Raw genomic sequence first — 11,468 nt, 5'->3', positions numbered from 1 at the left:
GAGGAGAAATCAATCTACATATAAAATATTGGTCACTTTCTAAACAATAAAAGTGTAGCCATCCACTAGTAATTATATATAAATAAATAGTTTTTTACCGATGCAAATATGCTAGAAACGATGCATCGCGATACAAATGCCAACTTGTATCCGATGCACACTTTTTAAACCGATGCATCGCATTGTTAATTTTTTTTTGCCGATGCACCGAGCGAATCGGTGAATCTTCCCATCCCTACGGTTTACTACTGAACAGAGCTTAAAGGGATAGTTCATCCAAAAATGAAAATTCTGTCATTAATTACTCACCCTCATGCCGTTCCAAACCCATAAGACCTCCGTTCATCTTCGGAACGCAAAATATGATATTTTTTATATTTTCTCTGTGCACAAAAATTGATCTCGTAGCTTCGTAAAATTACGGTTGAACCACTGATGTCACATGGATTATTTTAACGATGTCATTGCTACGTTTCTGGACCTTGACCGTGGTAGTACCCTTGCTGTCTATGGGAGGGTCAGAGAGCTCTCAGAACTCATCAAAAATATCTTAATTTGTGTTCCGAAGATGAACGGAGGTCTTACGGGTTTAGAACGACATGAGGTAATGAGTAATTAACATGAGTAACATGAGTAATTAACATGAGGACATGAGTAATTAATGACATAATTTTCATTTTTGGGTGAACTATCCCTTTAAATGTCCCTGATTTCCCATATGAATGTGTCAGTAAATACACTCTCATCTGTTCCTAGATACATTAATCTCACATAACATTAATTTCCCTTACGTATTGTTACAGGTCATATTAGTACTGATATTTGGTAAATGTACATTAGTAAGTAGATTGAGCTACCTTAATAAGTGCAGGAAAATGCAGTGACATCAAAAATAATTTTGATAACTTTTTTTAATTTTTCAAAAATAATTTTGATAACTGACACCGGAAGTGTGTGTTTGTATATACTCATTTATATATTTTCATTTATTCATTGATATTTAAACAGACTGAAAAGTTGTAAATACAACTTCTGAATGAAAGGCACAGTAAAATCAGACATAGCTGATGTAATACTCAACTGAAATAGAAGTACAGTACAAAAGCGGACAGTTATTTATGCACGCAAAAAAATCTCTCACGTGCCAACACCTAAAGAGAGGCCATCCGGACACCGGTTTTGATTTGACAAGAGCGGAGGGATCTTCACTGATAATGGCTGATGGACACTTATTGCTTTGACTCTGACTGGCCAGAACCCTTACAGGGAAATAATAATAATAAAAAAGATTAAAATCTTAATTCATTTCATTCATTTGCACTGGCAGAAACATCAAGTTGAAAAGTGATTAGCTAGCTTTCAAAATCCAGGCTCAACGGAGTGATGCTGTCAGTCAAGCGTTAGCGTACTTCATTATCTAACGCATACTCATTAGCATACTGATCTAATTCATTGGTCCACCAAGTGCAAAATCAAACCAGGGAGTGGGAAAAAAAACAGCAGGCTGATGGCTCAAAGTTAAATGATCTTAAGTGTTAGAGACGTTTAATTAAATTTTGATTAATTCAATTGCAGAGCTGTGAAATTGAAATGTTAAGATGGATTTAAAGATAGAAAGTTCCATTTCAGTTCCATTTCCATTTCTCGTTCACACATCGAGGAGTTGATAGTGCCGCATCACGCCGTGTGCTGGTACATTATTTATAGTTAACGGCCAATTAGAGACCTGGACCCCCACTCTGATTTAATAGCGCCACATAATTTGGATTCATTGTGGCCATCTCTCTGGACTTTGCTTTATTAATACAAACACAAATCTTCATAACAAGTCTAATCACATTCATGAATCTGCTCCGGGGTGGTCCGACTACGCTCAGTTTTTAGGCTCTGCCCTTTTAGTTGAGAGGTTTGAGTTACATAGAACCAGACTCTTTGGTATATGCAAAGCAATTCCAACTCATTTCCCCTCTCCAATCTGCTCTAATTATGTACAGACTTCCACATCCTCTCTACCATCTCAAAATTATGCTTTACGCCAAACTCATTCTTCCTGGAATGTAAGTGAATCAATTAGGAAGAAGACGCATGCTGAAAAGTTTTGGACAGAGTTAATGCTCGTGTACTGACATTCCCAGCTGCCTTTCGAGGGGTCGCCATTTTGCCAGTAAACCTCCAGCGAGAAACCGGAGGATGTTGACAATGGTGACGTAACCGCTGCCTTTATTGCAAAAAAAAAAACGATTGAATAAAAGCAATGAACTCAAGACATTTCAATAATTTAAAGATCAGCGTAAGCTAAACAAAACGTACACATAACAGATTGTAGTGTGAAGAACGATTGGTCTGAGATAAAGTCACAGAAGCCCGAAGCTTCATCAGGGGATCCCCAAACCCTGAAGATGTCGTCGGCCATTAATGGGTGAACATTGAGCGTTGGCAGGGATGGGCGGTCATTACCTAGTGGTACCACTTAGCTGGGTTAAGTACTCGCGCAGTTCTTTAGCTGCCTGGAAGCGGCCGTACCGCTTTTTAGGGTTGGCGCATTCATCCAACAGGGCTCCGAGTTGGCCGTCTTTGGCTATGTGTGGCGGGGGGTCGTGAAGAAGTCCGCCGGAGCTGCCCCGCCACACAGCATATCGTGAAAGCAGATTTTGACAGATGGCGTAATAATTGTGGTCCACTGTGAGAAACAAAACGTACACATAACAGATTGTAGTGTGAAGAACGATTGGTCTGAGATAAAGTCACAGAAGCCCGAAGCTTCGTCAGGGGATCCCCAAACCCTGAAGATGTCGTCGGCCATTAATGGGTGAACATTGAGCGTTGGCAGGGATGGGCGGTCATTACCTAGTGGTACCACTTAGCTGGGTTAAGTACTCGCGCAGTTCTTTAGCTGCCTGGAAGCGGCCGTACCGCTTTTTAGGGTTGGCGCATTCATCCAACAGGGCTCCGAGTTGGCCGTCTTTGGCTATGTGTGGCGGGGGGTCGTGAAGAAGTCCGCCGGAGCTGCCCCGCCACACAGCATATCGTGAAAGCAGATTTTGACAGATGGCGTAATAATTGTGGTCCACTGTGACCCGCGAGCACAACATGTCTTTAGAGAAGGATAGACAGGCCTCCTTGTCGCACTCCTCAAACTTGCTCTCGTACCAGACGTCGTAGTTCTCAGGCTTATCTACAGGAAGATTACAGAAACAAGAGTAAATATGCAGTAGTTGAAGAAAATGTACGACAGACAAACTGAATTTGCGCTTTCATAGGTTTTTGTAAAATCTACGACAAGTTTCAAAATAACATGATGCTTTTTGTTTGGATGTATGCATTTATTCTAAAAAAAGAATACAAAAAATGCAATTAACTCATACAATGAACTGATGTTTTCAATGGCTAAATTAAAGTTAATTTTGATATTAAAAATGTCAGGGTGATACAACTGCCCTGATATCATAATGCAGGCAAAAATATTACTATTTTTAAATAATAATAATAATAATAGTAGTAGGGGTGACCTTGAATGGTCGAAGATTCGATGCTTTGATAGGAGGAGCCTGGTTCGACTACCAATCACAGTCAAATATTTGCAGAGGTGTTATGATCATGCAATTTTGGCTATATGGGGGTGCTCAATGTCTGATTTCACATAGAACTACCGTTTTCTCCCAATAAGTTAATATACAGACTACTCAAAGAAAGAAGCTTTGGTAACACTTTATTTCGATAGTCCACTTTAGACATTCTATTAACAGTAAGTAACTTTGCAACTACATGTCAACTAGCAGTTAATAGAGTATTAGTAGACTGTCTGCTTAATATCTTCTAACTCTTTCTTTGTCAACTTATTCTACTAACCCTAAACCTACCCTAACAGTCTACTCTGAGAGTTAGTAGACATGTAGTTGCAAATTAATGAGAATTAGTTGACATGTAGTTGACATGTAGTTACAAAGTTACTTATAGTTTGTAGAATGTCTAAAGTGGACTATCGAAATAAAGTGTAACCGAAGCTTTTAATAAATATTTTACGTGCATGAATAAATCCAGCCCCACGGACAGCTTTAAGTTTCACTTTCCATAATCCGTGACCGACAGAGATCTTGGCGGCAGAAATTTAAATCTTTAACAAGACTCAAATTGACAGGCAGAGTGATAGACTATATTTTTTCCCAATCAGGTAGGGTACAAGTGATTTAAAAAAATTTCTGCCGGTTCTATTTTGATTTTTGGATGCTGTGAACATAGGTGCCGATCCCGTTGGTGCTTGGGATCATACAAACTTGAGATATTATTTATTCACTATCATTTTGGCGAAACTGCTGGCAATCTATCCAATGCATACTTGTGTATGCGTTCTGGAGAGACTCAAAATGTTTATTTTTGTCCAGTGCTTAGTCCAGTGAAAGCTCACGAATCTGCTCATTATAACAAAACTTAATGAGATCGCGATGAACTAAGATGACGGACAGCTTTTTAGTGATAATAAAGGCAGTGCTCTTTGTGTGCTCACTAGGCTATATTGTACGGTGGCCGAGAAGTGCAAAGCAAATCACAATTCTGAAAACAAAATAACAAATTACAAACGCAAATGCAAGTCTAAAAAACAAAATAACAATTCAGAAAGCACAACAACAATTCAGAAAACATTATAACAAGTCAGAAAACACAACGACAAATCAGACAAACCGGAAGAGGTAGGTATAGTTTGAGACAGCGCCATTGGTTTGGGATTACTCACCGCTGACTGGATGAGACATCTGTCAATCAACGTATACAGGGAAGAACCAGTCATGCTAGAAAGTTCAGAGATGGTATTAAAGTAGCTCAGTTTAAATGTATTGTATGAATTGCCCTTACTCTGGAATAAAAAATACGGAGTGTATATTTACATTTAGTTAAAAGTGGCTGTAAAACATCAGCTCCAGTGGTGCAGATGGAAACGCGCGTATCGTTGGCTTTTTGACGCGATCGACCCGGGTTTGATCCCGCCTTTTGCCGAAATTGTTTTTTCTCCCTTTTCAAATCTCGTATATCACATCGTAAAGGCATTTATTTTCAATAAAAATTAAGGAAATAATAAAAAGTTGAAAATAAACTTATCGAGTAGGGTTTAGGGTAGGTGTAGGGAGGGCTTTATTGAACCAATAAGGTGGCATCCATTTAATAATTAAAATTAAAATTATAATTTACACTCAATAAGTTATTATTGCATACTGTTTTATAATGTACTACAATACTGAAGTGCAGATAATTGCCACTATTTGCAACAAGTAGTATACTTGATAGTAGAAATCCTGCTATTTTAACATAGTGTAAATAGGTATTTGCACTTAATGTAAATAGCATATTGCTAAAAATACTGCTATTTTCACTTAGTGTAAATAGAATCCATTGCTAATACGAGATTTGGAAAAGGAGGAAAAAAAAGTTCGGCCAAAGACGGGATCGAACCCGGGGTCGATCGCGTCAAAAAGCCAGCGACACGCACTTATCCATCTGCGCCACTGGAGCTGATGGTTTACAGCCACTTTTAACTAAATGTAAATATACACCCCGTATTTTTTATTCCATAGTAAGGGCAATTCATACAATACATTTAAACTGAGCTACTTTAATACCATCTTCGAACTTTCTACCACGACTCTGCTGTTCTTCAGCTGGTTCTTCCCTGTATACGTTGATTGACAGATGTCAGATGTCAGACAGATGCCCTACCTCTTCTGGTTTGTCTGATTTGTCGTTGTGTTTTCTGACTTATAATGTTTTCTGAATTGTTGTGTTTTCTGAATTGTTATTTAGTTTTTTAGACTTGCATTTGCGTTTATAATTTGTTATTTTGTTTTCAGAATTGTGATTTGTTTTGCACTTCTCGTCCACCGTAATATTGCCTATAATCCTTTCAGAATTTGCACAAAACTTTTATTTTTGGGCCACATACACACTGCAAAGTTTAGGGAATGACATCTGCATATTTATGCGGGATTCACACTCGCAAGAGCAATGGACAAGACTAAATTATACGTGAAAATGTATGTGAATTGAAGCTAGAGCACACTTTCTAAAGCACCCTCCGTATTTAATTCTGAAACCAGGCCTGAATAAAACTAGCTGTGTTTGAGCAGTTTTCACAGCAGCCCATATTTATGCTATCGCATGGAGTTTTTTGTTGCAGTAGGCTATGCTTCAAAGTCGGAAAAAATTAGCAGGATATTTGTTCATTTCCACCATGAAAATCTGTTTTAGGATTGACATTTCTTAAAATAATTTTAAAATTGAAAACAATATCTGCTTTTTATAAATCATATTTGGACACACTCATTCAGTCTGAACACAGTGAAAATATCAGTCGATGGACCAAGAGAGCAATTTGTGACTTAGAAATAGCACAGAAGCAATCAGGTGGACATTTCTGAAGTACAGCATGTTCCTTCCTTAACAAATTGGTCTGTTTCTCTACCCAGAACACCGATCCAACCTTCATCTTCACACTTATTTTTTAAGGACCTGGCAACCAGTGCACATAAATAACAATCTTGATGATGGGAAACTCTTTGGAGTTGCATTAATGATCAAACTGATTAGAGTGAAACAACCCAGGAGATGCCAACCCCTAATCATGTTTGAGAAACTCAATGCACTCCAGCCCATCCTTCCTCAACTCCAATGACTCAATCCCCGTTTCCGGCATCAGGCTCTGCCTCAGGCCCCAGACCAGTGCCTAAACTCAATCATCGCTCAACACAGATCTGCAGATGCTGAGAGCCAAAGTGAAGAGATGTCATTTACTCTGGTAGATGTCTGTGTGACTGCTGTGCTGCAACATCAAGACATATGAGGTATCAATGCGGATCTGTGTCTTTGTGCAGGTTATAAAGGTATAGGTTTAAAGCCCATGAAAGACCAAGTCTTATTCTTGGTAAAGTACATATTAAACTCCATGTATGTACAATATCTGTAGCATGCAGTTAATTAGCTCACGTTTTTTTTCTTCTTCATTTTTTTCCTTTTAGCATTAACACCCTTACATTGCAAGCAAGCATGCTGCACCACAAATTAATGCTATATGCAAATATAGCCACAAGCACCTATAATTACAGTCAAAGCACATGGAAAGAGGAAATGACCATAATTATTACATTTATTGTAGAATATATATCCTGTGGATGCTGAGGATGCAGTGCTTTGGGTGATTTTTAAAGCGCTCCTTAGCAGTGGAAGTTTAATTTAATTTGCAATGCCCAAACGTGTCCAAGTTTTTTCCCCCCTTTTTGTCAGAGGCAAGTCTAGACAACACATTTTATGCAAACTGGACAAACTGTTATTCCCCCCTTTTATGCTGCAAAGAGGACCAACGGACACAGCATAATGCTTAAGTTTATACATTGTAATTATTATTATTTTATTTTTTTTAAACACAAATTGCATACACGTCATGGTTCATTCTTATTTATTCATATTTATACAAAATGTTTTATTAAGCTGTATTTTTTTACTATATTATTAATGTTATATTTATAAAATAATGTTTAAGGATTATTCAAATCAATTCGATGAAAATGTAGTATAGATGAAAAGGATCTTTTCATTAAACAAATCATTCTTGAATGAAAATGTGACAATATAGCTTGAATAGAACAGCCCACAGTTACATGCCATTAAAGGGGTCATATGATGTTGCTAAAAAATAACATTATTTTGTGTATTTGGTGTAATGAAATGTGTTTATGCGGTTTAAGGTTAAAAAAAACCTGCATTGCATCGTGCCGCATAAACATAAAACCATGTCTGCATTTGTGATCGGAGAAATTACAAACTACAAACGCTACTCTACACTACTCAAAACTTGCGTTTGAATCGTAAGTGGCAAATTCTTTAAATATAAAAAAAACGTACTTACAGTCCGTGAGTCAGAACAGCCGGCATTGTAGTCTACTCTACCAGGATCAGGAAACAGTCCTCCATAAAATGCGCTGCACACATCTGAATATTTGGGTTGAACTGTTCTGGAACAGTGTTGTAAATACAACTTAACCACTGATTTCTAGTCGTGTCCTCTTTTGGAAGACCAAACAAAGTAGTTTCGTTTTCACAACGAAACACCGCATCACACACGACGGCCTAGAGTGAGCGGCGGTGGGCGGGCTTGCAGCAACCACATGTGACGACCCTGGGCTGAACTCCGCTTGTCCACGGTGAAAGCCGATCCGGCGATCCACAGCGTGAAGTTGATGCATTTCCTCAGCGACCAGCACGGATCAGCTCCAGGCATGACGAAGCGGATATCGTCCAATACCAATCACAATAACGATATCTAAAGCTTAACCTATAAAACATTTTACAGTCCTCTACATTATATTCAAGTCTGAATTCAGGTTGTCCTCATCCTCTGCATCCCCTTCCTCTCTTCCCTTCTCTTTTGGTGTCTTTACAAACACATCATCTTAATCTGTACTGTATTATGTCTGGAGAAGACATCCGCCCATTGCAAGGATGGAAGGAAGCTACTTGATCATCTTTAGCAGGCCAGAGAGACAAATGTGATTGTGAGCGTCAGTGGAGCGGAGCCGTGCTCCAGATCTAAATTCATTTTAGGCTGTGGCTTTCCCTGCGTCGCTGGTCTAGACAAACATTCTGTATCCAAGACTTGTGCTGGGCTCTCTCCAAAGCACTGCAGATAATTTCATTACAGAGCTGCGGATCAATGTCGCTTTGTGCTCTTTAAATACTGCACTGGTGAACTTGCAGCCTAATTGACTGGCCTTTTGTACTATCAAATTATTCATAACAAAGAGTCTTTTTGGTCTCAATCTATTCGCACAGTTGTCGAAATGTGTTTCTTCATCAAATTCTTGATGTAATGCAAAACTTCCTGTCAAGACTGATTACAATGGCTGCCATTCACTAACCAACCATGCAAAAATGTGTGCATAAAATCATGATTCATCACAGTTTACAATCAAATTGACTCAAACACACACACGCACGCGCACACACACGCACACAAGAACCAATAAAAACCATACCGCAAATATAAAGAAACAAATGCAAATCAAAATATATATAAAAAGGATGGATGGATATTAAAAATAAACACGATGGATGGATATCAAATATAAACAGGATGAATGGATGGATGGATAAATATAAACTAGATGGATGGAAAAAAACAGACAGACATAGATCGATAGATGGATAGGATAGATGACAGATTAATGAATGGAAGGATAAATAGATACATATAAATAACAGATGGATGGATAAATACATATAAATGATGGATGAATAGTTAAATATAAATTATGGATTATAGATTATGGATAGATAATAAATATAAACAAACATCAACACTACTACTACTACTACTAATAATAATAATAATTATTATTATTATTATTTACAAAAACAAAACGAAGTAACCCCACAATATGTACCAGTAGTGTCACTCAGTACCAGTTTCTGGGTTTAATAAAATAAAAATAATAATAATAATAATACATTTTAAAATGTTCGATAGATTGTTTTTTGTGTTTGTATTTCAACTGCTTGAGAACGGCACTAGTGTCTGTATTTAAAGATCTTTAATGATGAATGGCTGTAAAGTTATTGTGCAACAAGCCCTTACATGGAGATCAGCTGGGTGTGTATTATGCTACTCATCCATAGTCCAGAATAATCCAGATTCATTAAAATCACAAGGGTAAGAAATTACCATGCGTACACACCTGTTGTGAATCCAGTGGACATTTAGCATGAGAATGTTTTTGACTCACATAATTATGAAACTTAAAGGTTTTTATTTGTGAATAAAACCCAGCATCCTTAAGCTTGCTTGCAAAACAGTGTCTAGCTTTAGTACTCCTTCAAAACTGAGCTAAAACAATTTAAATTCATCCTAGCGGAGCTGTTTGACTGCTAAAAGGGGACACCCTCCCCTCGAGGGCTCGCTCCCACTTCAATGACAGAGCTTCTTCTGTGAGGCTTTTGGCACCGTGACAAGTCGCCATTGAAGAAAGACCCGACTGGCGTCACTCTGTCCTCATGTGTTAGTCTCTCGCGCACCCGCCCGCACAGACACATATTCTATCTGAGGCTTTCAGGAACAAACCTTGTTCTCTGAATAGTGTTCTATCTGATGTTGGGTATCTCCCCTGAGATTCCGGTCCCAAAACACAAAGGTACAACACAATGTCTCTGCACGCTGGTGATGCACTCGTTTCTGACGTGCCGGGTGTGTAACAGCACTTTCTGCATCATTCTGGGTTCTAAAGGCACTTATCGGGGTGTATAATGAACAAATTAAGCACAACTGGTCACTACCTATTATCGTTATATGCACAAAAAAGTAGTGCTGGGCGGTATACCGGTTCATACCGAATACCTGTGTGTATTTTTGTTATGATATGAATTTTTAAAATACCGCAATATGTCTAAGTATGTCACTTAAACAACATTCGAAACGCGACACTGTTTGAAAGGGGTCCCTTTTCACTGTTGCGTCGTTGTCGTGAGGGAACAGCTGTATGTGTTACTAAGCGTAAAAGTTCCAAAACTGAAGCTGTAGAACTAATAGAACGTGATGACACAGAAGAACTCATCCACAATATCCACACTGACCGCCACAAACATCCACCTCCCCCTGCCATCAGCTCCCGCGTCTCACACACACACACGAGCGTGACTTTAGCACTAGATTTAGCAACTTTCAGACCCTTTTAGTGGCTTTTTTCCAGAGAATATTCATACTGACAAACCTAGAGACTTTTTTGGATAAACCTTAGCTATGGTTCAGTTGGAAGATTTCACCAGTGCTGTCCCGCGAACGTGAGGTCTGACTTTCCCGGAGAAGTGTCTCCTCTCTCGGCGTCTGTTCTGTGCAGTGAGCGGCAGAGAAGCAGCGCTTTCAGTTGGCCGCACCACAGCCGACTCATCAATAAATGAGTACAAAACAGCATTTCCAAGCACCTGTCGCTTACTGATTGTTTGGAATTATAAATATGAGCGTAGTTCATCTGTTAATATCACATGCACTTTTTTGTTTGTTGTTTTTTTTTAGTTTGTTACTCAGATGCGCAGTGCGCCGCATGAGAAAAAAAGTAATATAGCCAAAACAACTGCATAGCCGCTCTTTAGTGTAGATGCATGTTGATTTTATCAGACGATGCTGTGATTATAAATGAGAGTGACTCCTGGTTAACATTAAAAGGGGTTGTGTTTAGTCACTATTTAGTGTGGTATTTTTTGACAATATTCACTCATCATGACAGTAAAATAGGTCATTCTAAGTCAATATACTGCAGTATTTCCTCTCTCAATCAGTAGAAAATATGGTTAACACCCGGTTATGCATGAAAAAAAAAAAATGCACCGTCATGTACCGTGAAACTGGTATAATTTTGGAAAATACCGTGATATAAATTTTTGGTCATACCGCCCAGCACTACAAAAAAGTCTCTCTGTGTTCCAAAAGAGATTTG

General features: G+C 38.5%; 1 protein-coding gene across 2 annotated transcripts in view; it reads right to left on the bottom strand.

Annotated features, from left to right (window-relative positions):
* Positions 1–976: 976 nt before the first annotated feature.
* The window catches only part of dipk2ab (divergent protein kinase domain 2Ab), a 47,057-nt gene continuing 36,565 nt past the window's right edge, over positions 977–11,468 (bottom strand). Inside the window, exons 4-5 of one of the 2 annotated variants that reach the window (XM_016276025.1) lie at positions 3,041–3,175; positions 977–2,650 (exon numbers count right to left, since the gene is read on the bottom strand). In XM_016276025.1, the coding sequence (XP_016131511.1) occupies positions 2,454–2,650; positions 3,041–3,175 (332 nt within the window). In that variant the 3' untranslated portion in view covers positions 977–2,453. Of the gene's footprint in view, positions 2,651–2,697; positions 3,176–11,468 lie in introns of those variants that run through there. The other variant, XM_016276024.1, reaches the window with a different exon arrangement.

The sequence above is a fragment of the Sinocyclocheilus grahami genome, unplaced genomic scaffold, assembly GCF_001515645.1.
Source record: "Sinocyclocheilus grahami isolate Dianchi unplaced genomic scaffold, SAMN03320097.WGS_v1.1 scaffold98.1, whole genome shotgun sequence".
NCBI classification, from domain to species: Eukaryota; Metazoa; Chordata; class Actinopteri; order Cypriniformes; family Cyprinidae; genus Sinocyclocheilus; species Sinocyclocheilus grahami.
This window is presented reverse-complemented; position numbering and strand designations above follow the sequence as displayed.